General features: G+C 44.1%; 1 protein-coding gene across 3 annotated transcripts in view; it reads left to right on the top strand.

The window, feature by feature from the left end:
• The window catches only part of IPO13 (importin 13), a 69,225-nt gene that overhangs the window by 36,564 nt on the left and 5,256 nt on the right, over positions 1-27,405 (top strand). For 2 of the 3 annotated variants that reach the window (XM_048497345.1, XM_048497347.1), the window contains exons 9-19: positions 321-347; positions 2,221-2,355; positions 2,712-2,855; positions 5,811-5,891; positions 6,564-6,701; positions 7,046-7,142; positions 8,888-8,940; positions 24,320-24,386; positions 24,652-24,710; positions 25,644-25,733; positions 26,054-26,235. In XM_048497345.1, coding sequence (XP_048353302.1) covers positions 321-347; positions 2,221-2,355; positions 2,712-2,855; positions 5,811-5,891; positions 6,564-6,701; positions 7,046-7,142; positions 8,888-8,940; positions 24,320-24,386; positions 24,652-24,710; positions 25,644-25,733; positions 26,054-26,235 — 1,073 coding nt within the window. Of the gene's footprint in view, positions 1-320; positions 348-2,220; positions 2,356-2,711; positions 2,856-5,810; positions 5,892-6,563; positions 6,702-7,045; positions 7,143-8,887; positions 8,941-24,319; positions 24,387-24,651; positions 24,711-25,643; positions 25,734-26,053; positions 26,236-27,405 lie in introns of those variants that run through there. The other variant, XR_007244586.1, reaches the window with a different exon arrangement.

The raw sequence follows: 27,405 nt of genomic DNA, 5'->3' as shown, positions 1-27,405 counted from the left end.
TTTTTAGGCATACAAAAACCTAAGAGTTACAGCTCAAAATTAAGTAGCTTTATGTAGAGAAGACATAATTTTAGAAGAGTTCTAAGCAGGTAATGTTCCAATGAACTCTGAGCATTGTTCAGTGTTGGGAAGTAAGCATCAACAGAATAAGCAACTGATGCACTTTTTTAGATCTCCAGCTTCTGTGGAGAGGAGCTTGTTGGAATAACTTGAATCCACCTTCATAGATCTCAAGGTTGAACTCAGTTTTTGTTAGGAAATCTAGTAAGTAATCTCTACTGAAGGAAGAGTATTCACACTCTCATATTTTCCTTCTGTAGGATGTGCTAATGAAGCAGATTCATAAGGTAAGACTGTTATTTGCCTGTCTTTTTTTGGTATAGTACCAAAGGTCAGAGAGTATGTAGAACAGATGTTACTTACCTGGCTATTCTTTTAGCAGAACTCAGCATTACTCTCATTGAAAGGAGTATTACAGTATCTAACGAAGCAGGAGATACAGTTAATCTTCGATCTCAGTTCAGCCCCTCATTGGGGACTGCATCTGTGTAGACCAGCTGACTCGGCAGAATTCTTTTATCCCTTAACAACTGTCCACATGGTATTCCTATGTTAGGAAATGGGTCAAGTTTGACAGGTGAGCTAGGGGTACAGGCCTTGAGGCCTTGTAATGTCCCCAGAGTCTTAAACTACCTCTTGGCCTTAGCAGCAGAGGGGTGGTGGTATCATCTTTCAAGGTCCATATGGCCGCTATCTCGGGGCACCTCTTTTTCCCCATAGTCTCTCTGAGAGGTTCCTGAAAGGGCTACTTCATATATGTCCACCTTTACACAAGCTGATACCGCAGTAGTCACTGTCCCTTGTTCTGACCAGCTTGATGGAAGTTTGCTTTGAACCAGTGTCAGCTTGTTCTCTCCAGGAAGGTAGCTGTCCTTCCGCCAGTCAATTCTAGTAGACAGGTGGATGAACTGGCTGCTCTAAGGATCAACCCATCTTTTTAAAAATTATTTGAGAACTGAGTGGTATTCCATCCTAGTCTGGACTTCCTTCCTAAGGGAATGTCAACTTTCTACCTGGCACAGGACATTGCACTGCCTGTATTTTTCTCACAGCCTTCTTCCAAGGCAGAAAAGAAGCTCCACTTGTTGAATATTAAAAGGTTTTTTAAAATACTATATATCTCAGCAGGACTAGGCCCTTTAGGAAGACCAGATTCATCTTTTTTTGTTGTTATAGCTCAAAGAGAGGTAAAGCAGCTTTGTCACCAGACATCGCCCAGTGGTGGTGGAGGCAATTAAAGAGTGCTAGATGGCAGCAGGGAAACAGTGCCCCTAGCAGATTAGGGGCTCATTCAGCCAGGGCCCAGGGTGCTTCAGCCACTTTCCACAGGAGGGTGTCACTTGTGGACATCTGCAAGTTAGTTATGTAGTCCACCACAGATACCTCCGCCAGGCACTATGCCATCAACCTGTTGGTGAGAAAAAATGCTGATGTTGGGAACGCTGTTCTTCATTTTATGTTCCAGTAAGAGGGATCCCCCACCTTCTGCTGTAAGTGACTAACTGAAATCCCCAATGTGGGGCTGCACTGAGACCACAGATAAAAGCTGGTTGCGCTTACCACAGCTAGTGTTCATCTAGGACTTCAGTGCAGACACACATTCCTTCCCTCCTACCCCACTTGGTGCCCTTTTCCTGCTCTTGTGGCTTATGGCTTTTCAGGGCATTAGGCAGCAAGTAGGAACTGGAGGAAAATGAGGTGCACCTCCTTGAGTCACATGACGGTTTCGGTGAGAAGGAACTGTCATGGATGATGCTGGGAGGAGAGGACTTGCTGCTGTTGCTAAGGGCTAAAAAATTTTTGCCATGTCGGCTGACCTGTTCAGGCGCAGTGTCCAATGCATGTCTGCTCTGAAGACCAGATGAACACCAGTTACAGTAAGTGCAGCCAGGTTTTCTTGTAGAAAGAATTTAGGAATGTGAAAGAAAAGAATTAAGTTTTGGGCAGCTGCTTTTCTCTGTCTTGTAAAAGCTGCACAAATGAGCTTTATCGGGACTTTGGCTTTAAAAACCAGTTTCTGGGATAAGCACCATCCCAGAGTTGAGCCTTGATGTGATCTCTAGGTGTAGAAGGAGAAGGACTTACAGTTGTGGTGTGATTTATCATGGTTTTCTGTGGATAGTTGATGAGAAAATGTGTCCATATCATTCTGTCCACCAGACAAGCCAGTGTATGTGGCTGATGCAAGCTTTGGGCTTCTTGCTATCTGCTCTCCAAGTAGAAGAGATCTTGAAGAACCTGCACTCACTTATTACTCCTTACATCCAGCAATTGGAGAAGTTGGCTGAGGAGACGGTAATCTATATTATTTGCCTGATTATGATTTTTCTTCCTTGAGGGTCTGTTGTATGCAGAATGCTGCTCTTCCCTGCAAAAATGATTGTGTGTGTGTGGATTTGCTGCTAGGACTGAGTGGGTGAATAATTATGGGGATGGGATGTTGGATTCCTGCTGTCCATTTTTGTTACTTGTTGTTAGTAGTTTCACTCCCCCCATGGGTTTCAAACAGGCTGCAGCTCCTCCTTCCAATTGCCCTGTTACTTTTCAGTTTGGTGATTCAAGGTGTACCCTAGAAGAACGTATTGTTCCACACTTAGTAGCCTTACATCATGAGCCTTGTGTTAATCATAGTGATATCTCTCACCTTGCAGCCCAACCCCTCCAACAAGCTGGCCATCATTCACATCCTAGGTCTTCTGTCCAACCTCTTTACCACTTTGGACATCAGCCATCATGATGATGATCATGAGAGCACGGAGGTCAAGAAGCTGCCAGTGGCTCAGGGCCCCAATCCGGTGAGTGTTGCTGTATTTGTGGGTAGGTTCTCTGGTGTGTGTGTACATGAACACAGTTAAATAACTTCTTTGTTTCACAGCTATATAGCTGCAGACAGTTTCTTCTGATAATTTGGGAGGATAACAGAGAATGCAACTGAGATGGAAGTGAAATCCCTGAGCCCAGCTAAGGCTGGGGAGGGCGGGATTTTAAAGCAAATCAAATAAATAAAAAATAAACAAAAATACATAAGGGCACTAGATCCGAATTCCCTTAAATTTCTTAATTAGACCCTGTATTACAGTCAAAGCATCAACTCCAGGATAATGAGTTGTTTGCATTAACTACAGAGTATAACTATCTAAAAAGGTTAGGGCCAACATGTATTGATATAACAATATAACTACCAAGTCAGATGTCAGTGTCGAGGTGGTATCTGACCAAAGACCCTTCAAGGAAGACCCTTCTGCTCCTGTACTGGGTGAAGAAATGGTCTGGCATGTGAGAAAACCTAAACAGTCTGATAGACGAGCCACCAACACCTGGCCCAGAACAAATGGTGACGGAACAAGGAGGGCTTCCAATGCTTTCTAGCTAATGGGCCATATTGATGATGGATATATTTATTCCTACCCCTACACCAAGAAAAATAATTTATTCTCCTGATTCCAGGGTGAGTAGATAAAGACAATAGATGCAGTCTTGGCTCAGTCTTTTGATTTAGTGCAGGGGTCGGCAACTTTTAACACCCAAAGAGCCATTTGGACCTGTTTTCCATGGGAAAAAAAAAACACTTGGAGCTGCAAATACTTTTTGACTTCTAAAATGAAGATAACACTGTCTTTATTCTCATGCAGGGAGAAGTGCCCTTCTTTGGGGCCCATTTTTACAAATCAAAGCAAAAAGGGGTGGGTGGGTAAAAAGTCTGTTGTTTTGTACATGATTCAAATGACCAGCAATAGAACCCCCATTTCACACATTTCTCTTTTCTTGTGTTGAAAGACACTGACTATGCCCCCCCCAACCCCCCCCCCTCAAATTCCACTTGGATGGTGGATCAAAATTGGTGTCTTTAATGGGGCTGTCAACTTCCAGGGGGGGGGGGGGGCTGAACTTCTCCCCACTCTGAGAAAATGTCTGCCATGGAGAGTGGACTCGACAGCCATATTCCTTACTGAGCATGGCTTCTGCCCTGGTCCCAAAAGCCGCAGCTTCTGAGAATCTACCCCCAAATTTCCTGGGATTTGCCCTCCGGGAGTTGGCAACCCACGACAACCATGGCTGAAGATGATCCCGGCCTTCCTCCCTTCCATGATCTACAAGTTTACCCTCCACTGGCTTAGTCTGAAGTAAACCTTCCAAGATCTACGTGCAAGGCTTTCCTCATCCACTCCTGCCCTCCTTGGCAATGCAGAAGCAAACAATTCCCACCCACCCCCGCCTCCCAATCAAACAGCCCTGATGAGTGCAACCTTGCGGGTAATAACTCATTTAAAACATTGTCTTTCTCACCTGGACTCAGCCAGGCTGCCATCCGCCAGGAAAGCCCCTGGAGCTCAGTGGGGCTGCTGGGGAATCTGCAACCCAAGGTGGTGCTCCTGGGGTCCCCCATGTGGTCCTGCCCCCCCAAGAAGGACCAGGGGGGGGGGGAATGAGACCACCCAAAGCAGGGTCAACCTCTGCCCCCCCCCCCCATTCAAGGGGTGCGGACTGAGGTTAAAATTGTGCTGAAAATCTGCGCTCCTGCAACTCCCTCCCGTTTCCCGCCCTTTGCCACTTACCTGTTCAAGAGGATCCACCAGTGGTGCTCCGCCCCCGCCTCGCACCGTCATCAGCCAACCAGGCAGCTGGGACAGGGAAGCCGGAAGAGGCTTGGGATAGCTGCCTCAGGTTGTGCCTCTCTAGGAACAGGGGTTCTTTCCCATTAACCCTTAGGGCGACTCTCTGAAGGAGGCTGAGAGGACCCAAGCCACACAGAGCCGCAGTGCAAGGACAAAAGAACCGCATGCGGCTCCGGAGCCTCAGGTTGCAGACCCCTGACCTAGTGTATACTTTTCTACTGATCCCAATCCTGCAGAGTAGCAGTTTCTCATCTATATCCTGCATATGTTGCCTTCAGTAGATATGTCCAGTTGTCAGTACTACAGAAAATAATAAAGTGGAGGTGTTTTTTTTTTTTTTTACTATTTGGTAACTACCCAGATCAACCCTCCCTGAATGTTTTGTTTCTGTCAGGTTTAGCAAAAATACATTCAGTCTTAACATTCTTGAAAATATATTGCATCTAGAGTGAATGCGGTGACAGTCTGACCCTCATAACTTCTAGGGTGGTAACCCTTTAGTAGTTGCTATTAGTTATATCTATTTCCTGTTAGATTTCTTATCACTTCAGGAAATCTGTTGGTGATCAAATGGTATTCAGTGACTGGGATGAGGAAACTGTGAGAAAACAATGTCTTAGTTGTTGATCTAGGTCTCTTGAGTTTTAGGTACTGTTAAGTTATGTCTTGCCCAATTTGTATCCATGATTCTTTGGTTACACCAAAGTAGTATTTTCAGCTGAAGAAGATGTGACTATTGAGAGAGTCTTCGGGTTTAGTTCCAGGAATCCATATAGTTGGAGCCTAGCTCTCTGAGCTAGAAGAGGAGTTAACCCTTTCCTGTCATATATCTTACCTAAGCAGAAAGGGGCATTCCCTTTCTCTTCCACCTTAATGCACTGGCCATGCCAGCCATTGAAAAGCGAAAGGATAGGGTAGCTGCACATCTCACAAATAAGTAATGGGGGCCAGACTGTGTGTCATACAAGTTTTTGCAATGTGGTATAGAATTGTGAGATAATCTGGTTTTTAGACATGGCTCTAATGTCCCATCTTTCTCCCTAACTCAGAATAATCACGTGCATTGTCTTCCTGCCAAAACTGGGGTAGTGCAGATTAGGTGCACAATAATCTCCTCTTTTTCTTTATCTGCAGGTAGTGGTGGTGCTGCAGCAGGTCTTCCAGCTTATCCAGAAAGTGCTCAGCAAGTGGCTGAATGATGCACAGGTCGTGGAGGTAATATTTCCCCTGATATAAAGAACCCAGTTCTCCAGATTAGAGTGCACTTGCTCTTAACCACTATGCCACTGCTGCTCCTTTGTAATTAATACAGAAATCTCTGTAGTTAATATTTTTGTTTGTAATATTTTGTAGAAATCTTTGTAGTTAATATTTACTCTTTTCAAGCTTACCCCACACACTGAATCTCTAGGCATTTCCCTATTAAAATGCTTCTTCTCCTACTGCCTGCATTGTGTGCAACAGCGCTTTAATTTTCTAGGAGTGCTGATTAAGTGGAAGCTAGTAAGTTGAGGCAGAAATCTGTGTCCTGTTCAGATACGAGGGTGAGTGTGTGCGGCTGGAAGCAGTGGTCCTGACTCAAAGGACATATGTGGATGTTCATGTATCTCCTGGGAAAGGCCAGCTTGATGGAGGAAGATGCTGGGACAGGGGACCTGACACCTTGTCAAGAATCCCCCCCACCCCCCATTTCTACCTGATTTAGGACTTTGTTGCAGGAGAAATATCATAATGCCAATCTGAAATATGAGAATATTTAAGGGATTCTGTTAGAATTCTAATTATAAAAAGAGTGTCACAAGCATTGGGCCCTAATTCCGGTTTATCCTCCCTCAAGATCGGTTATTTACTCAGGCCTTCCTTAACACAGTCCTCCTGTTTCCACAGTCTGTGTGCTCTATCTTTGAGAAGTCTGTGAAGACCCTGCTGGATGATTTTGCACCCATGGTGCCTCAACTGTGTGAAATGCTGGGTCAGATGTACAGCACCATTCCTCAAGCATCTGCAATAGATCTCACAAAGCAGGTAATCCGAATTTAAACAGGATCTCCTGGAAGGTGCCAAACTGAGAGCAAGCTCACCCACTTAATGGCCTTGGCTTCCTCTTTTCATTTCCTTCAGTATGGGAATTTCTCAAAATGTGTTATTTTCTCCTCTTCCTCCTCACTGCCTCCATGAACATAAAACTGATCATCAGTCTAGTAGCTTGGTATTTGTTCATTAACTGCATATACAGGGGTCTTGCTGCTAAGGGTGGGGTTAACTCCTAGTCTTCTAGTGTGAGTCACTGATGCACAGGAAAAGTATCTGTCAGGATGGGGTGTTCTATACTGTTTATACTTCACTTTTTCTTATCTTTGTCTCTGCAGCTGGTTCACATCTTTGCCCATGAGCCTGCGCACTTCCCCCCCATCAAGGCACTCTTTCTGCTCATCACATCAGTTACACTAACACTCTTTCAGCAAGGTAGGTGTGCTTTGGCATCCTCACTGTGGTGGGGATGCCACAGTGGGAGTAACCTGTCCTAGCCTCACTTATTCAGATTGCCTGAGGATGCCCCTCGGGTCATGGCAGTGCCCTGTTCCAATTTCTCAGACTTCAGTTTCTTCATCTTATGCTACTAAAGGCCAGAACTTGAAACTCTTGTGGAGATGTACAATCTGGCATGCTTCACTCTAGGTAATTGCCTGAGGATAGTTGTGCTGTTGTGTTTATTTTTATTTTTATTTATTTAAAATACTTGTGATCCCATCTTTCCCTCCTGTCAACAGCAGCTCAAGATGACTTATAAAATCCAGTGCACATTAGTGTTATCCTTCCCACCCCTCCCTCAGCTTCTCAAGACTAGAGACTCGTCCCTCTTCTGGAAAACTGAGTCAGTTTAGAATGCTGAAGTGGAATCTGTTATTTCCTTTGATTAATGTTTGACTTCTGGTAGGATCTAGCCTTGAATCATTAGCAAGTTTGTTCCTACATTTTTCACCTTAACATGTGAATGTTTGAAGCGGCCTTATACAGAGCCAACCATTAGTCTGTCTTATTCAGTACTCTCTCTCACAGTCTCTGCAGAGTAATGTTTTAGCACCTGCTACCAGGGATCCTTTAATTGCGGATTCCAGGGACTAAATTTGGGATTGTCTGCATGCGAAGTCTGTGCTTTCTCTGTGAGCCACAGCCTCTCCTAGATCCACAGTTCTTTGTGGAGTCACCCATATTGATCAGTCCAAATAAAACACTCTGTCTTGCTACTCCCTTGCTCTCACTCTTAAAGGGTTCCTCCTCCTGTTTTTTTTTGACCCCCTGTTGAGAGTTTGGACTTGTCTCTGCTTCCATGAAACTGCAGTGCCAACATCATGTTATCTCCTGTTGAGGGGACAAACTTGGAGTATGTGTAAAATTCCAGTCAAATCTTAATGGCATAGAGCGAGTGGCAGGGTTTCTGCTCCTTTTTCCAGGTACATAGCTGAACTTGAAACTAGAGAGGCAGCAACAGTGCCAGGAGCACTGCCATATTATAACCTGTACCATATTATAACCAGGCATAGATATGCTGTCAGCACAGAGGAAGAGGATCCTGATCATGCCAATGCATATGCTGAGGGAGGGAGTATGGTTACCAGCAACACTACTAACCAACCCTTGTAGGAGGAATTGGCTTCTCTCCAACCAGTCAGTCATCTGGGCATGAGTGAAAGGAAAGTACTAACTTAGGTCTTCCCGTCAGGAGCTCCAGTGGGTTTCCAGAAGAGAGCTGTAAGGCTTCGTGCCCTCCCTGCCTCTACTGGATTTGTCATTGCCTTTAGAGATGCCTTTCAGGACCAAGTGTTTCAGGATGAGAACATCCTTGTCTCTGGTGCAAATGTGCTAGCTCTTCACTAGCTCGTGCTTTGCCTCTCCTCCCTTGCTAGGGTGCAACAAGCTCACCCTTCCTACCTGTGGTGCTTGGTGGGGGACTCTGGGCAACAGGCCCATTCCTTTGCACTTTCTTTCTGTTCTTGGGTTTCCCAGCTCCATGATTTTTGTATGTTTTGTTTCTTTAACTTGCTTCAAGCTGCTCATGTGCCTGCCCTCTTCAGCCTCCCCTGCACCTCCCCTCCCCGTCCTTACTCCTGTTTTCACTTGTAAATTCTTTCTGTATCACATAACTATATGATGTTGAGTTGCTGTTTGTATGATTTTTCTCTTCAGTTACATCTTTATTATATTTTTAGGGCCCAGGGATCATCCTGATATTGTTGATTCATTTATGCAACTCCTGGCACAGGTGTGTTTTAGTTTCTTATTCATTCACTTTCTGTTCTCTCTCTTTCTCTTTTTTAATTCAATTTAAACCTATTTTAGCTTTCTGTTGACAACGTTTTTTCCTTTTAGTTGAATATCGAGTTTCTCCATCTGTTTCCGTGGAAGTTGAAAACAAAACATTCTCCTTTTCATAGGTTTGAGTTTGCCCCTTTCTTTCTTTGAGGGGCTGGATCAAGTGATTCAAGAAGGCTTGCAGGCTGGGCTTGTCTTCAGGCTTTGTGATGAGGCCTGGTGGCACAAGATAGGACTTCTGCAAGATGGCAAATGAAACTGAGAGGTGGAGCAGTAGCATTCCTGGTCTCTGTATCTTTGTGTGGGTGTATTGTCAGCCCTGGCTGAATGTGGACACGTCCACTGTCTCTGGACACTGGGTGGGAATAACGTGGCATTCTTGGGTACCCTGGACTGCACCCAATGGGTGGCAAGGGCAACTAATCCAGAGTCATATGATAAAGGAAATAGCAGCAGAAATGAGAGGGTAGGTGAACCTAAGCTTGTTTTTCTGCTTGACCTTAAAAACCTCTTGGGATTAGTCCTCCAACACTGTTGTCAAAACTTCCCAGCTCTCATTTCTTTCAGATTGTGAATCTTTTGTGCAGCCCTGTCCCTTAAGCAGTAGTGGCATCATTCACAGGGCACTGATGATGGAGTACGAGATGCACAGTGGCTGGTGGGCATGGAAGAGGAGATCTGGTAGACTGAAATGGGCAGCCCCTAAACTGGATACAAGTGACAATGCTAGGAACTATGGGGACAGAGAGGGAAAGGAGGAGGGAGGATTCAGATGTCATGATTATGTCAAGATGCTAGCAATGGGGATGGTTTATTGTTATCTAATGTGGTTTCCGATTACTGTGGTGGGGAAAGTATTCAAGCAGTTAACTCCTGCTTGAGGCAGTTTACACATCTAACAGACCTGGTGTATAATAACATTGCCTTTCTCACATATCTCTTCTGTAGAACTCAACTGAATTTTTTTTAAAAATCTCACATTTAACATTAAGATTCTTAAGATGAAATTTAACTTCAAAATTTAACTCTCAGCATATACACTTCATCTTGAAATGGTTATTTTAGTAATCAGGCTAAGTTGATGTTAGCAGTCCATAGTAATTAAATTATTAGAATTTTTTGTCCTAGGGAGAGAGGGATAGATGTATGAGGCGGAGGAGAAGATTAATGTTATAATGGAGGAAAAACTGCAGGAAAATATTCAATTTGAGTAGAAGGTGTGAGGAGAGGAGAAAGGAAGTATTGAAAGAGAGCAATCTCTTTAGTCAACCACATGCACTCTCCTGTAGCTCCTATTCACCAGGGAGATACTTGAGAAGCATAGTCTCTTAATGCCGACATCCAGTCTGAAGTTCTCAAGATGCTCCCTAAAGACCAGACTGTGTGGAACTAAAGTAGTTAAGGCCTAATCTCTAGCCTATTATATCAGCGACAAACTGAAACTCAAATGGTTGGTATTTCAATGAACTTGGAACAATCTTGTCAATAGAACTTTTTATAAAATTGTAATCTCACCCACCCTGCCCCTTTTCTTCCTTGGTTGAACAATTGTTTTGTTTCTTTAACCAGGATATTTATGTGAGCAAAATCATATCAGAAAGTTTCTGGGTCTGGACTGATGTAGTTTCTGTTTCCTGTTAGTTTATTTCATCCCCTGACTAGGATATATGACATCGAATGATCTGCAGAGAGTCTGCAGAGAGTGTGTTCTATACCTGGAACCAGTGGCATCAATATTCTTTCTGATGCCTTCATGTTTATGAACGTGGGTCTTGTTGCTTATTCTTATACTTATTTCTCACAGCAAACACTGAAATAGGGTTACCCAAGCGTCATGCTGATCCCCCCCAAAAAGAAATTTGCAAAAACATTCACAGAAAAAAGAGGTTGGGAAGCAGATTTTCTCCAGCTGACATGTTGTGAACTGTATTTTTTTAATTCCTATTTTCAAACTCTGCCAGTTGAAATTCAGTGGCATAATGCCCATTGGGCAAATGGGCAGTTGCCCAGGGCGCCCCTTGTGGCAGGTGCCAAAAATGCAGGGTTCGTTTGTGAGTTTTTTGGGTATTTTAGTGATTTTTCCGTTTTTGGCCCGCAGGGGCGCAATTTATAGGTTAGCAGCACCAAAATTTCATGGATGTTTTGGGAGACTCTCCTGATGCTATCACCCAGGTTTGGTGAGGTTTGGTTCAGGGAGTCCAAAGTTATGGACTCCCAAAGGAGGTCCCCCATCCCCCATTGTTTCCAATGGAAGCTAAGAGGAGATGGGGGCTACACTTTGAGGGTTGATAACTTTGGACCCCATGAACCAAACTTCACCAAACCTGGGAGGTATCATCAGGAGAGTCTCCTAAAGATATCCTGAAAGTTTGGTGCTGCTAGCTTAACAATTGCACCCCTGACAGCAGGCACCCCTCAAATTACCCTAGGTTTTCCTGTTAACCCCCCCCCCCCCTTTGGCATGGATTTAAAGGGAGAATCTGAAGTCCCCAGTTCAAACATTGAAAGTGATGCTGTTTCAGGGTGGGGGAGAATCAACCCCCAAATAGCATCACTTTCAATGTTGTTTCAACTGGGAACCCCAGATTCTCCCTTTAAGGTGGATTTAAAAGGAGAATTTGGGCTCCCTAGTTTAAACACCATTGAAAATGATACTGTTTGGGGATGGATTCCAGCATCACTTGTTTAAACTAAATCCACCTTAAAGGGAGAATCTGGGGTTCCCAATTTAAATAACATTGAAAGTGATGCTATTTCCCCCAATTGGGGGGACTGGATGCAACACCATAAAATGTTTTCATAGCAGTAATAAAACATTTTGAAAGCATTTTGAAAATGTTTTCAAAAAAATTATTTCTGCTGTGCTGCTTGATATTGCTGTGTTCAGATTTGTGAGTTGGGGCATGTTCTATAATGTGATGGTAACTTTGAAATGACCTGGTGTAAAAAATCATTGCTTGGCCACGGTGGGGGAGGGCAGCTGCCCCCAAGGGGGTGTGTGCCAAATTCCAGTTTGCCTAGATACGCCACTGGGCATAGCTACAAGGGGGCCAGGGGGCACACACCTGGGGAGGGCATCAAACTCAGGTTTTGTCCAGGGCTCCAGTTTGCCTAGTTATTCCACTGTTGAAATTAATAGTATATGTTCAGGCTACATACACAACTAGTCTGAAAAGTGTGTGTTTAACATGTATTTCAAATGTGTGACATCTTGTTCAGTAAGGAAATATTTGACTGTTCTAGCTGGAAGAACTCAAATCTTCTCCAGTAGAGGGTTGAAGTCTGAGGTCATTGCCTTTTGCACAATCTAGATAGTTCCGGTAATATGTAGAGCCTGGTTTTCACCAACATGGTGTCATTTTAAATGTAATTTTCTATCAACAGAACTAGATACTTCCTCAGCAGTACTGCTTACATTGAGACAGGCCAGCTATTCTCTCCCTGGCTTACCCAGTGTGTGATTTTCCAGTAGGGTTTTCTGGCATACTAACAAAGGATCCAGGAATAAAAATATGAGTTCTAGAGCAGTAGCTCTTGAACTTTTTTGATATAGTGACTTAAAAACCAAAATTTACTTGGTATAGTGACCCATTTAGAGTTTCCTGAAATCAGGCTCCATCCCTGAAGACTGGAAGATGGCCAATGTCACACCAATCTTTAAGAAAGGCTGCAGGGGGAACCCAGGAAATTACAGGCCAGTCAGTTTGACATCTGTTCCTGGTAAATTAGTAGAATCTATCGTTAAAGATAAAATTATAAAATATGTATAAAAGCAAGACTTGCTGAGGAAGAGTCAGCATGGCTTTTGCAGAAACAAGTCCTGCCTTCCAAACTTACTAGAGTTCTTTGAGTGTGTAAACAGGCATGTGGATAAGGGGGGAACCAATGGATATTGTCTACTTAGATTTCCAAAAGGCTTTTGACGAAGATCCTCAACAGAGACTATTGAGAAAACTCAGCAATCAAGGAATAAGAGGGGAAGTCCTTCTATGGATGAAAAACTGGAAGTTTTTCTGAGAAACACGATGCAAAGGGTGGGTGTAAATGGGAAGTTCTCATAATGGAGAGATGTAGGGAGTGGTGTCCCCCAAGGATCTGTTTTGGGACCAGTGCTCTTTAACCTATTCATAAATGACCTGGAAATAGGGGTAGGTAGCGTGGTGGCCAAGTTTGCAGATGATACCAAATTATGTAGGGTGGTGAGAACTGCAAAGGATTGCGAAGAGCTCCAAGCGGACCTTGATAAATTAGGTGAGTGGGCTAAGAAATGGCAAATGCAGTTCAATGTAGCAAAATGTAAAGTGATTCACATAGGGGCAAAACATCCAAACTTCACATACACTGGAGTACTGAGTACTGTGTTCATTTCTGGTCGCCACATCTCAAAAAAGATATTGAAGAGATAGAAAAAGTGCAGATATTGAGGGACTGGAGCACCTTCCTTATAAGGAGAGGCTGCAGCGTTTGGGACTCTTTAGTTTGGAGAGGAGACGTCTGAGGGAGGATATGATTGGAGTCTATAAAATTATGCATGGGATAGAAAATGTTGACAGGGAGACATTTTTCTCTCTTTCTCACAATACTAAAATGGGGGGGGCATACATTGAAAATGCTGGGGGGAAGAATTAGGACTAATAAAAGGAAACATTTCTTCATGCAACATGAGATTGGTGTTTGGAATATGCTGCCAAAGGAGGTGGTGATGGCCACTAACCTGGATAGCATTAAAAGGGGCTTGGACAGATTTAGGGAGGAGAAGTTGATGTATGGCTACCAATCTTGATCCTCCTTGATCTGAGATTGCAAATGCTTTAGCAGACCAGGTGCTCGGGGGGAGCAGCAGCAGGAGCAGACGGCCATTGCTTTCACATCCTGTGTGTGAGCTCCCAAAGGCATCTGGTGGGACACTGCGAGTAGCAGAGTGCTGGACTAGATGGACTCTGGTCTGATCCAGCAGGCTCTTTCTTATGTTCTTATTCTTTCTGTACAAAGCAGAAATATCAATGCAGGTAAATCACATAAAATGGCCTAGGTTTCAACTTCAGTGCAGGGCAAGGGGCTCAGCATGATAAAAGTGTGAAAGCACTCTAAGTTTCAGTCTAAACTCAGAAGACAGGCTTTTTGCCATTGGGCAAGAAGAAGAAGAATTTGGATTTATATCCCCCGTTTCTCTCTTGTAGGAGACTCAAAGGGGCTTACAATCTTCTTCCCCCCTCACAACAAGCACACTGTGAGGTGGGTGGGGCTGAGAGAGCTCCAAAAAGCTGCGACTAGCCCAAGGTCACCCAGCTGGCATGTGTGGGAGTGCACAGACTAATCTGAATTCCTCAGATAAGCCTCCTCAGCTCAACCGGCAGAGCAGGGAATCAAACTCAGTTCCTCCAGATTAGAATGCACCTGCTCTTAACCAGTATGTCACTGCTGCTCCCCACCATGCATGAGAGAGTAGGTGCTATTCAACAGTTGTTTGTTCAAACTGCTTAACTATTATTTTATAGGTACACTTGTTTCTCACTCATCACCCTGGGTGGGATACAAGTATAAAATACATAAAGCAAGCTTAAAACCATCATAAAATTTACTTTAAAAACCATCCCCCACCTAATCCTTCTAAAAATACATAATCACCCCTCCCCCATAATTCCCCCCACAAGCTTCAATTGGCTGCCCCAATAGGATGTTAGTATGGTGATAGCAGGTACCAAGTATAATGTGAAGTATTGGTGGGAGGCACCACCCAGATGGATCATCCGTATGCCCAGGTGTAGAGGGTGGTCTTGGCCAGATGCATAAACTCTTGCTTGGTTGAACTCTTGGGGGGAGGGGTGAATTGCAAAGTGCCTGGGCCATGACAGAGAAGTCCCTCTGGGCAGCCTCCACTCCCCAAATCTCATAAGGCAATGGAGCCACCAGGAAGTCCCCTCCCACTGACCCCAGTGCCTGAGCAGGTCTATATGGGAGGGGGCTTCGTATAGATATATGGTGTCATGAGCCAGCCCCTGGGTACTTACCAGGACGGAGGACATGGAGGCAGAAACAGTGCAGCCAGAGGAAGACCAGGCAGCAGAGCCAATGTCCAGCCCTTCCCTGTCTGATGGGAACCCAGTGATGAGCCAGCTGTGCATAGGAGGCAGAAGCAGAGGCTGCTACTGCAGAAGCAAAGGAGGGGTGCTCATTTGGCAGCAAGATATGGGAGATTAGAAGTCTCTGCATCTGATTAGGATTAACTCCTCGCAGAATCCCAGCCCCTTGAATCCCCAGCTCTCTATATAAGCCTTGCTGTGAGCTTGCTTCTGCCTGGGTGCAATGTGTGTTACCTGTCGCTGCCGTGTGCCTTGTTCTTCGTTGATCCCCAACCTGCTTCTCAGTTCTCCCGTACCACGACCCTTGGACTGTGACTTGACTACGTCTTGCCTGCCGCCTGCCTTGATCTATTGGACTGTAACCTGACTACGCCTTGCTTGCCACTTGCCCTGACTCATTGGACTGTGACCTGACCATGCTTGTGCTTGCCACCCGCGTTGCCCTGCGGGGTCAGACTTGGCCATGCCCCTGCCTGCTGGCAGCACATATAAGACCCAGGCTGCATAGGGCTTTATACGTCAGTACTAGGATCTTGAATTGGGCCAGGTGGCTAATAGGGAGCCAGTGCAGTTCCCTCAGGACAGATATTATGTGGTGAGAAATCCAATAGCAGCTTGGCTGCCACATTCTACCCCAACTCCAGCTTCTGGACCATCTTCAAGAGCAACCCCATAAAGAACATATTGCAATAGTCTAACGGGGATGGTACCAGTGTCTGGATGACTGTGGGCAGATCACCCTCATCCAAGTAAGGGCAGCTCTGACAAATCAACCAGAGTGCATGGTAGGTCCTCCTTGCCAAAACTGCCACATGGGATTCCAGTGACAGTGACAGATCCAGAATAACCCCCAGGTCCTGCACCCTGTCTTTCTGGGGTAGAACCACCCTGTTCAGATGCCCCTTAATATCCCAGAGTCCCAAGCAGCAGACCCTCACTGCTACCCTTTGAAACCTGCCACTGAAGTAGAAGGAGAACCATCGTAATACAATACCTCCCATTCTCAGCCCCCACAGCCGGTCCAGGAGGATTCCTTGGTCAACAGTAGTGAAAGCCACTGGTAGATCAAGGAGAACCAACAGGGACAAATGGCCTCTGTCTCTTTCCCTGAGAAGGTCATCTATCAGTGACCAAGGCAGTCTCAGTACTATGACTGCTCCTGAAACCGAACTGACATGGGTACCGGAAATCAGTGTCATCCAGGTTTGCCTGCATTCAGGTTACCACCACCCTCTCCAAGACCTTACCCAAAAGGGGGATGTTGGCCACTGGAAGGTAGTTGTTAGGCACCGTCTTATCCAGAGCTGAGGGGATGGATCATGAGGGGACTTCCTTAAGTCAGCTGATACCTCACCCACCTCCAGACTGGCATTAACAACTTCCTGGATCTACCCAGCCAACTCCTCCTAGCTAGCTTTCATCTGCCAAGATGGGCAAGGATCAAGGTGACAGGTAGTAGGACGGACCTCTGCAAGCACCCTGTCCATGTCCTCAGGCTTTAACAGTTAGAATCGATCCCAAACAACCTGAAAAGAGGGTGTGCTGGAGATCTTCTCCAGATTATCTCTAACCATGGAGTCCAATTCCTGGTGAATCTGGGCGATTTTATCCTGAGAATGCCTTACAAACATGTCACAACTGACTTTGGTGGGTTGTGCTGAACCCCCCCCCCCCCTCTCTGGGGTGATCAGCCCCCTCACGACTTGAAAAAGCTAAGTCAAGACAGCTACTTGCAGATGCAGTGATGCCGGAGAAGTGTGCCTTTTCTGCTGCCATTGCCATCTGGTAGGACTGATAATGGACTCTCACCAATGTTTGGTCAGTTCAGTTCAGTTTTATTACGGCCATTAGGCCAGCAAAAAAGAGCAGAGAAGAACAAGAAAAAGGAGGAACAACAAACAAAAGAACAATCGAATTTGCACTGAAATCCACGAAACAGAAATCCACACAAAAAATATCATCAGCTTGTAGCATTCTTACGGTCACCCTCATGTGGTCTGGCTCTTGGTCCCAACATGGTTCTTCTCTTACTATATGCCAGCATACAAAATTTAGCTACCTGCTGAGATATAAGAGAAACTCGGTCTTCCAGCAAAATTCTCACAAGAACTGAGTCGGAATTAACTCTAGTTAAATTTCTGTACTGGATAAACAATGGATGAATTAACGCCTCCCTTTCCCCTTTATGGAGTTCACAATGCAATAAAATATGTAATACAGAGTCCACTTCCCCTGAGTTACAAACACATAGTCTCCTATGTCGTGGGATTTTGAAATCTGCCACCATTAGATTGGCTGATGGAAAGCGAAGCGTAAATTCAACGGGCCCCTTGAAAAGGCCCAGCCGCATTTCGTAGATGCTATATTGGACAGGTAAGGGGCAGCTGAGATACCTGTCCAAGATTTTAATGGTTTATATAACTGTAACAAGGAGAAATTCTGTTTGCATTTCAATATCATTGAGCCGTTGATAGACTCAAGGTTGTTGCTCTGCAATGATCCAGTTCCAATAATTGTACAGGATCCAAACCACACTGTGTGTTTAAGTGTTATTTTTCTAGCTTCAGTTTAGATATGGTGTTGCTGCCAGAAGCTAAAGGCAATAAACCCATGGGATGGGAGAGGACTTTAAGCCAGTATTTGATAATAAGCCTCCAAAAGGTTGTCTCAACTTTTAACCAACCCTGCTTCTCTGTCTTAAAACCACATTAGCTGTACATTTAGGAGTGTTAAAAAGAGCTCTAGAGGAATGTGGATAGGACTCTCTAATAGAGTGAAATCCGAAACCTTATTGCCAATGGGGCTCCATAGGTGAGTTGTGCCAGGGATTTTAGCTTCAAATAATCTACATTGTCCGCTGGAATAAAATCCACCCCTTTGTGATCTAAAAATAATCTTAGGATTGCCTGTGAGCTCCTTTGTGCTGTGTGTATGGCTGTTTGTATATATTGAGGGTTTTCCTCGCTGTAAAATTCGGGAAAACCACACCTGTGGTATTTGAAACACTTTTATTTGTTCAATCTGATGACTTCCAACAACTGCCATTTCATAGTTTCTTAAATTTGGCATTAAAATGCACTATCTTGGTCTTGTGTGTAGTTGATAATTTTAGCTGTTCCTCTGTGCATATCTGAGCAAATATCTTCAGCGCTCTTTTTAGCCCCACTCTTGTCAATGATAATACAACAGCATCATCGGCATACATGAGAATGGCTATACTCTTATCAGCGGTAAGGATAGGTGCATGGGTATCTTTCTTATGAAACCCTGTTATTAATGTGTTAACATAAAAGTTAAACAAATGGGGTGCTAGAAGGCACCCTTGCCTTACACCTTTCTGAGTAGAGATGGGCGCCGTTAGATGACCTTTGTGTGAGAACCTTACCTGTATGGTCGTGTTCTCATGTAACTTGACAATTAAGTGGAGAAGGCGTCTATCGATATTAGTTTCTGCTAACTTTGACCAAAGCCGACTACGAGTTTTATCACGAAACACGAAGGTAAACATTGTTACGAGTTACATTGTCAAATGTTTGGTCAAATTTGCTGCAGGATTTCCTCCATCTATGCTCTAGCCATTGGCCTTCCTGTTTCATCATCCTGAGCTCTTTCAAATACCAAGGGGCCCTCCAGGCTCTACCAACTAGCCAAGGGCACCTAGTAGCGATCATGCTTACAACCCTCGTCTCACCATTCCAAAGCAAGACCAGGGGCAAGACAGGAACACTGGACATGTTAGGTGGAAAATCCCCCAGAACCCTCAAAAATCTTTCATACTCCAGCTTCCTCTGGGGATCATGACAATCGGTCCTACATCCTGACAACTGTGGGGTGTGATTTTCAGTCCAAATTCACCAGGTAGTGGTCCACCTATGATAAAGGGCACACTTTGCAATCCCCACCAATGGATCACCCCCTAACTGCTCGTTACCAAAAACCACATCAGGGGTATGTCTTGTCCTGTGGGTATGGGCAGTTCACATACTGAGGCAGCCCCATGGTTATCATGACTGCCATGAGATCCTGAGCCTGTCAGCAATAAACGTCCTCCATGTGGAAATTGAGGTCCCCCAACAGAACTGTAGTGGGGGCCTACAACATCAACTTGGAGGGTGCCTCCATCAGCTCAGACAGGTATGCTGTTGGGCAGTGGGGTGAATGGTACAACAGCAGCAACGCTATCCTGTCTCTCTGCCCCAGCAATAGGAACAGGCCCACAACTCCAGATATAGAGCGGAAGAAACACCTGGAGATGGCAAAAGCCACTTTATGGACTATGGCCACCCCTTCTTTTGGCCTGATCTGGTACAGCACGGGGAACAAAGCTCTGCAAATGCCAGCCTCCCATCTTGCCCACCAAGTCTTAGTGATATATACCATGTCAGCCCCTGTTTTATTTTGGACCAGCCTGGCATTCACCAGCAGCAGCACCAGGTCAGAGAGCCAGTTAGCATATCCCTATAACTTTCCAAGGCTGGGTGGCAGAGCAGAAGAGATAATAGCATGCAAACATCTACCTTCCCTTCTTTGCATCAACCTCTCTTGCCACCCAGTGCCATACCTCCCCCTGCCCATCTTCACTGGGATCTGTCCCAGGCCATTCCACCCCCTGGGCTATCAATCTATGTCCCAAGCTCTGGCAGTCCCTGCTACCAGACACCCCTGCTCTCATCAGGGATACCAGGGACAATGAGCATTATGCCAACTTTAACCACCTCATTAGTGCCTTCAGTGTAATGAAAGGTAAGATTTAACCCACACGTTACTGATAGTATGAGTTGGGAAATTAAGAAGTCTGCATTACAGTAACCAAGTCCATTACTCATGGGGGAGAATGTGTTAGAACCCAACCCTGGTTGGGAATGGGTGTGACATAATGTAATAAAATAAATAGAAACCAGAGTTTTCTATTCCAAGTAGAGCATTTACAAGATGCCTCCTGAAGTCAACTACAGAGTGCAGGAGACCCTCATTGTTTTCTCTGACTGCTGAGCCAGAGTGGAATTTGAGGTGGCCCGTGTGTGCATTGGGGCAGTTTAGGAGGTGGGTGAAGATGGGTACATCTCCCATAGCAAGTAGAAAGCAGTGAGGCGCTGCAGTCAGCTGATCAAGAGGTTGGGCTGCTGAAGGGGGAGCACCAAGATGAAGCCCACATGTGCACGTGCCACTTTCCTGTAGTTTTTGTGATGTCCCATTGAACACCCCCACCCTGTCTCCAGCCTTTTCTTTCCTTCTTCCAGTGACTACTGTAAAGTTATTGATTGGCTTTTTTCCCTCCTCATTATTATCACAAATGGCCTTGGGGTGGGGGGTGAGAATGAAAAAGTGTCAAGGAGGAAGAGGAGAGCTAGGCAGCAATGCAAAGGGCAGAGGAGGATTACACTCTACTTTCAGAGGCTTCACAACCCTCTTCTGGGTCCTGACTCACAGGATGGGCAACACTGCTCTGGAGTGTAGATATAACAAGGAGGTGTTGGGAGAAAAACAGCTATTTATTTACTGCTACATAAATACACACACCCCTCCTCTTCCTCTTCTTCTTGGCAGTCCCACAATAAAAAACCCCATAATGTATAGTATGATCCATTATAAACTATTCTGAAACAAATAATTCTAAAATAACAAGTAGTCTTGTTAAAGAGACTTGAGGCCTGAGTCTGATAGAGAAGCCTAGACAGGAAATTTTGGAAAGGACTGATGCCACCACTGAGAGCACAGTGATGACCACCAGTAATGACCACCAGCCTTTTTGATCAGAGGGCTTTAGCTCTTGGAATAAGGGCTTAATAGATGTCCTAAATACATGAAAGAATTAGTGGTTTTTGCAGGGCAAAGAGCTCACTGAGGTGCATCCTTGTCCCAAGTTCTTTCTGGTTCTTGGTTCTAGGTCAGATATTGAAGATGATCTGGAGCCAGGGTGGTGTAGTGGTTAAGAACAGGTGGATTCTAATCTGGAGACCCGAGTTTGATTCCCCATTTCTCCACCAGAGTGACTGAGGCTTATCTGGTGAACCTGCTGGGTGACCTTGGGTCAGTCACAATTCTTTGGAACTCTCTCAACCCCACCTACCTCACAAGGTGTCTGTAATGGGGAGAGGAAGGGAAAGGAGCTTGTAAGCCACCTTGAGTCTCCTTGCAAGCTCTTCTTCTTATTCTGGTGTGAAAATGCAAAACTTCACATTTGACAGGCTGCCCAAGGTTTATGGCAAGCAGAGAACTATTGAATCTTATGTGGGCCTTTTCTGGTACTCACTTTCTTCACTGTCAAATACAAATATTTTGCGTTAACAGATTTAATAATATTTGCTGCTTGCTTTTTTTGTACAACTGGTGGATCTTGCCTAGGATGATTTCAAATTGTTGGGTAAACACTCTACACACTCTGCCCAGGCAGATCACCTTAAACTTGTGCAGAGATAGCCGAGTTCAGTGGAAGGATTTTTTTCATACCAAACATAGTTGATATACCAAACACAAGAGTCATTTTGCTGAAATGAGATTATTGGGCAACTAATTAAATTTCTTATTCAGTGAAGTAAACAAGCACATGAAAACTATTGTTCAACGTCTCTCTCCAACATACTCTAGATATGTTTACAGTATTTACATTCTGCCGTTCCGCCCAGTCATGGCAACCAAGGCAACTAGCAAATCAAGCATAATAAAAACACCTCAGAAAACCAATACATGCACTTTTTCATAATTTACCTTACAATTTCCTTTCTTTGTTCAGCAAGGTGTAATTTTAAAATAGTCAAATCTTCCTGGTTTCTTAATGTTGTTCCACTAATGCTTATGTCAAAGGCTGTTTTCCATTTAATTTGTTGTGATAGTTTAAAGAAATGTAAAAAGGTGTGCATGAAAAACAGTGGCGTAGCGCCAAGGGGGTGTGGAGTGCATGATGCACCAGGCGCAGACCATGGCAGTGGTGGGCGTGGCAGGGGTGTGGGGCGCACATATGCCCCGGACGCAGTTCCCCCTTGCTCCAGCCCGGATTCAAAGTAACAGTAGCGAAATGTTCTGTAATGTGATGGTGGGAAAAAACATACTGTTAAGAACAAATGAACAATACTTGGTGCCAGTTTTAAAAGTCGATTTTGGGATTGGAAAATGTAGTGATCCTTCCAGGCAAATTTTTACCACAGATAAACTTTTAAGTTCAGCACCACCTTATTAATGCATGATGAAGAAGATCATATGTCATCTTTCCTTTTGTATGTGGCTTTGGATGAGGTCAGTATTGGCAAATTAGTACAGGGAAGGTTGGAACTGAGTGAACAAAAAGCATTGCAACCTCTGTTTGCAGTTGTGACTAATATCACTAGGGTTCAGTTGACTGCCACATTGGGCAAACAGTGATGGTGCTTCAGCAAAAGAGCATATGCTTCACATGGTTCTGTGGAGGAAGGTTCTTGCTGGCCAATGGGATGACCATTTTATGGGAATACCATGGCAGAGCATGCCGCTTTCTAAGGAATGAGAGGATAGTTGTGAGTACTGTCCATGGTGCTGAAACAATTTTAGACTTCTAAATATCTTGCCTGTACTTGCTGTCTCCGGTGCTGAAATATGCTAATTCTAGAATGGTATGTAACTGTGTGATAGAAAAATAAAAAAACAAGTCTGGGGGTGCCTTTAAAAACTAGCTGCATTTATTTCAGCATGAGCTTTCATGAGTCAGAGCCAACTTCTTCAAATTCATATTACTCCAGTTCTGGTCCATCTATAGTAGCTCCCAGTTTATTTCTGGGCTGAATTCAAGGTATTAGTGCAAAACTTTAAAGCCATATACCTCAAGGACCACCTGCTCCCATAGAAACCCTCCTCACCACTACAGTTATCTTCTGAGGCCCTGATTTGGGTGCCTTCTACTTCTAAGGTCAGACATGTGGAAACCCAAGAAAGAGCCTTGTCAGTTGTAGCATCAAAACTATAGAACTTCCTTACCAGCGAAGTCTGTTTGTTTCCTATCACTATCTTCTCCCAGCAGGTGAAGACTTTTTTATTTGTCTTGTATTGCCTCCTTCCTGCCCTGTGTCTTTATTGCTGGGTCTGTGTTTTTTATATATTATTTCATTCTTGGTTTTAAAGTGATAGCTTTATAATCTTCTGCTTTTAATTGTTATTGTTCATGTTGTCCTTGATTGGACAGAAAGGAAAAGTTTAAATCCTGTAAATAAGAAAAAAGTTATGTGAGCTTCTATAAGAAAAAAAAATAAAGAAGGGAAAGGAGAAAGGAGAAAGGATAAATTGGAGGCAGGAATAGGCTTGGTGTGAATCTGTTGTGATTCTCTGTATAAGGGACAAAAATGAGTTAAGTTGTTCCATTAAGTGGAAGATGAGAGACATCAGAAGTTCCAGGGCAGATAAATAAAAGTATAATGAAGTAGGTTAAGGAAGAACAAATCTGAGGCATAGGCAAATTAACTGGGTATGATGCAATATGTTAAGAATCAAATTAAAAGTTTCTAAAAGATAGGTCCTGTTGAGCTGCTAAAATTATAGTGGGTAAGAAAACTCATGTCTTTGTTTAATGCAGGGCACATGTTTAATTCTAACATAGCACTGTATATTCCTTTTGAAGTGTTTTTTTTAAGTGAGGGGGGAGTAGAACAGTGACTTTCTGATCTGAAGCAGTATGTCCAGGAAGATTAAAATGTTCACCTATTTCTGAATACTGTGATTTATGTCAAATTTGTGTTGGTTGATTCTTTCATAAAGAAAGCCTGCCATTTGTACAGATATTAGAAGAACAGTGTTGGCAAATGTACTACATTGGATACATAAGTCAGCTCATGCTGTAATAAGTGGAGTTAATCTTTAAGATGCCATTACACTTTAGTTGTAGTTTGCTAACATACGCGATCAAGCAACATTATATATCGGAAACAAATAAACCAGTGGAAAAAATGTACTGTTCCCTTTTCCTTGTAGACCAGAAGTGACTGCCTATACTTGTGAATATCTTTATAGCAAAGTGTGACTCCTATGAGTTTGTATCTGGGTAATATTTCAATTGCATGTCTCTTCAGAGACTCCTAGTAAACAGAGGTCCTAGTTATGCTTGGCTTCAAAAGTTTCCAGCTTGTATCCTTTTCTTGCACATATGCCTTATTGTGCACCATTGGCCAACGGCCAGGTAAGTGCACATTCAAGTCTTGGCCAGGGAGCCGCTCTGTGGCACTTGCTTGCCCTTGGCTTGGCAGAGCTGTGTTTACTCTCTGTGTATGTGTATATACCTTTCAGGCACTCAAACGGAAACCTGACTTGTTCCTGTGTAGCAGCCTGGATGTCAAGGCAGTGTTCCACTGTGGTGAGTAGACAGGGCCCGTAAAACTGGGTTTTGTGAAATGATTGATTAAATTGTTCTAGTGAGGTAGAGTTCTGCTCCTTAAAGCTTCTGATGGGTGCTAGAATTGGGGCAAACCTCCTTTTTCTAATATGGAAACATCTCCCAAACCAGACAGGCTGAAGCCTCTTGTTACTTATGGAAGGAAAGTTATCTCTTATTCCCTACCCATGTAGAAAGCTGTGAGGGGTGTTAGTTTAAGTCTTGACTAGAGCTGCTTTTCTTCTAGGTGTGATCTCCTTGAAATTCCCTGAAGCACCAACTGTCAAATCTGCATGTGGCTTTTTTGTGAGTATTATAATTATGAGAATGTCTAGTTGGACAGTAGTGCCAGAGGCCATGAAAGGAGCTTGGGTTTACCATGTTCTGGTGGCAGAATGTTAGAGGGGTTGATTTGTGGGTGGTGCTAAATATAAGAAAATATTAGGAAACTGAGATTAGGAACTACAGGGCAACCTAAATGGTGTTGCTGTCTACAGGCTTCTTCTTCCAATACAATTCCTGGCTTTAAGATTGTTGGCTGTCTGCAGGCTTTTTCAGTCCCAACCTTGGCCTGGTGGTACTTCTCTGTCTAATAAGACTCATGGCCTGCAGGATTTGGTGCAGCTCCACAGGGCTTGTAAGATGGATATGTTCTACCAGACCTGTGGTTGAGGACAGAGACAGTATTATATTAGCTGGCCTCTTCCCCTCTTTTCCCCTTCCTTTCTCTCCTTCCTTTCCTTCTCCTTTGTGTTTTCTTTGTCTCCTCATTTTTGGTTTTCTGTCCCCTTTGAAGCAACAAAATCATTTCTAGGTGGTGGCCTCCCATTGTCATTTGTGTATATGTATATCATATGTTGTTAGCCACCTTGAGCCCAGCTTTTCCAGAAAAGGGCAGGATACAACTCAGATAATAAATATATACCCTCTGCTAATGATGGAATTATTGTCTGAGCCATGTTTGGGCAGATGGCTCAGAAGCACTCATAGTTCCACTACAGCTGGAACAAAGTGGAGAAGCATCCAGTGTTGGTGAGAGAGAGGCCCTTGAAAGGATGTTTCCACTATTAATTGTCATGTGGGGGTGGGTGTCTTTTCTTCTGCAGTGTGATTTTTGTGTCTGGGGGAAGAAAGAGGTATCTTAATCTGTTTGTCCAGTCCCTGACCTGGCACAGAAGTTTTTTTCTGCCAAATGATAGGAAGACAGTTTTTCTCATAACTCTTTTTTGTTTAAATCAGACTGAACTGTTACCACGCTGTGGGGAGATCCCACCTGTAGGTCAGGTGGTCCATGAAAATGGCAAAATGCTGCTGCAGACTGTGCTTGAGGTAAGGAGTGGAAACAGTGTTTTAACGGGAGCAGTGATGTAGTGTCATTGGTTGGTGTGTTGTTTCACTTAGCTAAATAGGTTTAGCCAATTCTGCTTCCTTGCTATCAGAATGTCCCCAGGTGACTTGCAGTCTGGTCCTGTGTATGTTTACTTGATAAGAAGCTTCCTTAAGAAGGATGCATGGCTATAGAAGATACTGAAGCTCTTCATCCAGATTTGGTACAACCAGTCAAAGATCCCCTAGGTTTGAGGCTTTTCATGCACTTCAGCTTGCTCAAAAAAAAAAACAAAACTGCTGGATTTGCTTCACTCCTGCAGGGTGTCGGTGGCCAAGCCTCACGCAATTTGATGGACCAGTTGGCTGAGATCCTGTTTGCTCTCAACAAGCATTGCTTCAGTTACTTGAGCATCTGGATCAAGGAAGTGATGCAGCAGGATGGTTTCCCATCAGCCCGGGTCACTCCTGAGCAGAAGGAAATCTTTAGTCAGCAAATCCTTAGGTGAGCTTCTTTTTTGTGCCTTTCCTGGGAAACTGAGTGTCGGAAACTGTGAAAGGGTTCCCTAGCTCTTGAATATCTCATTTGCATCCCAAACATGCACACGGCCCTATACATGAAACCCCTTGCCATTTCACACAGAGAGCAGCTCCTTAGCTTCTCAACAACACTACCCCGGATTCTCCTGCAGTGGAGAGCTTACTTCAGGCTGAGAAGCCTTAAAGTTTGGGTAGCATTACTATGGATTTGTTAGCTCCTCAGTGCTGATGGTCTCAAGAGTAACCTCTTTACTTCAGTCCCATGTCTCACAAAAGATGAAAAATATTACTGAAACAAATTCAGGTGTTTAAGAAAGTACAAAGTATTGGGAAGTAGATTTAAGCAGGGACGGGTTGCACAGATACTAGAAATAAATTATGTTTCTAAGCTAATACTTATATTTGTGTCCTATAGTGAGATGGCTACCTTTCATAACATTGCTTGGGTTTCTTATTTTTTAAGACTTGGTCTCCACACATTATTTTCTGCATGAAGAGCCACAAGTACTTCACACTAGTCTATGAATTGTAGGGGGCTAACACTCCTCTGTGTGTTGATTATGTGTTCACTTGCTTTTTAGAGAATTCTGTTAGTTCAGATCATGCCTGTCCATGGGTCCAAGATGCCTGAGATTTATAATTTTAAATTTCATAAATGTTACCAAGAGTATAGTTCAGTTCAGTCTCTGGAACCAGCAGAGAGGAGTAGCAGCAGAAGAGACTTGGCCAGGAAGAGCAGAGTGACCTGCTGGTGTTCATTTTGGAGGGCTTTTCTCAAAGCCACAGCTTTTAAAACAGTGTTATTTTAACAGGGGTTATCTCTTTTTCTCCTTGTAAGGCTGCTGAATCTGGAAGGTGGGGCTTAACAGGGGTTAACAGAGTTCATCTCTTGTTCCTCTTTGTCCTGAGAGGTGGGGCTTTTGTCCTGAGAGGTGGGGCTTTAGTTCAGTCTCTGGAACCAGCGGCGCGTGCCTAACGGCGCGCGCAATTTTAATTTAATTTTTTTGTTTTTTAAATTAATAAGGACATATTTGACAGATAGTATGTGCAGATAGCTCCAGGGGGGCAGTGACTAAAAGCTTAATATTCAAATATCTAAACAAATCAGATATGAAGGCAGAAAGCCAGCAGGGGG

The sequence above is a fragment of the Sphaerodactylus townsendi genome, linkage group LG05 (genome assembly GCF_021028975.2).
Source record: "Sphaerodactylus townsendi isolate TG3544 linkage group LG05, MPM_Stown_v2.3, whole genome shotgun sequence".
Classification (NCBI taxonomy): Eukaryota; Metazoa; Chordata; class Lepidosauria; order Squamata; family Sphaerodactylidae; genus Sphaerodactylus; species Sphaerodactylus townsendi.
The sequence above is the reverse complement of the archived record's forward strand: the minus strand, read 5'-3'. Positions and strand labels throughout refer to the sequence as shown.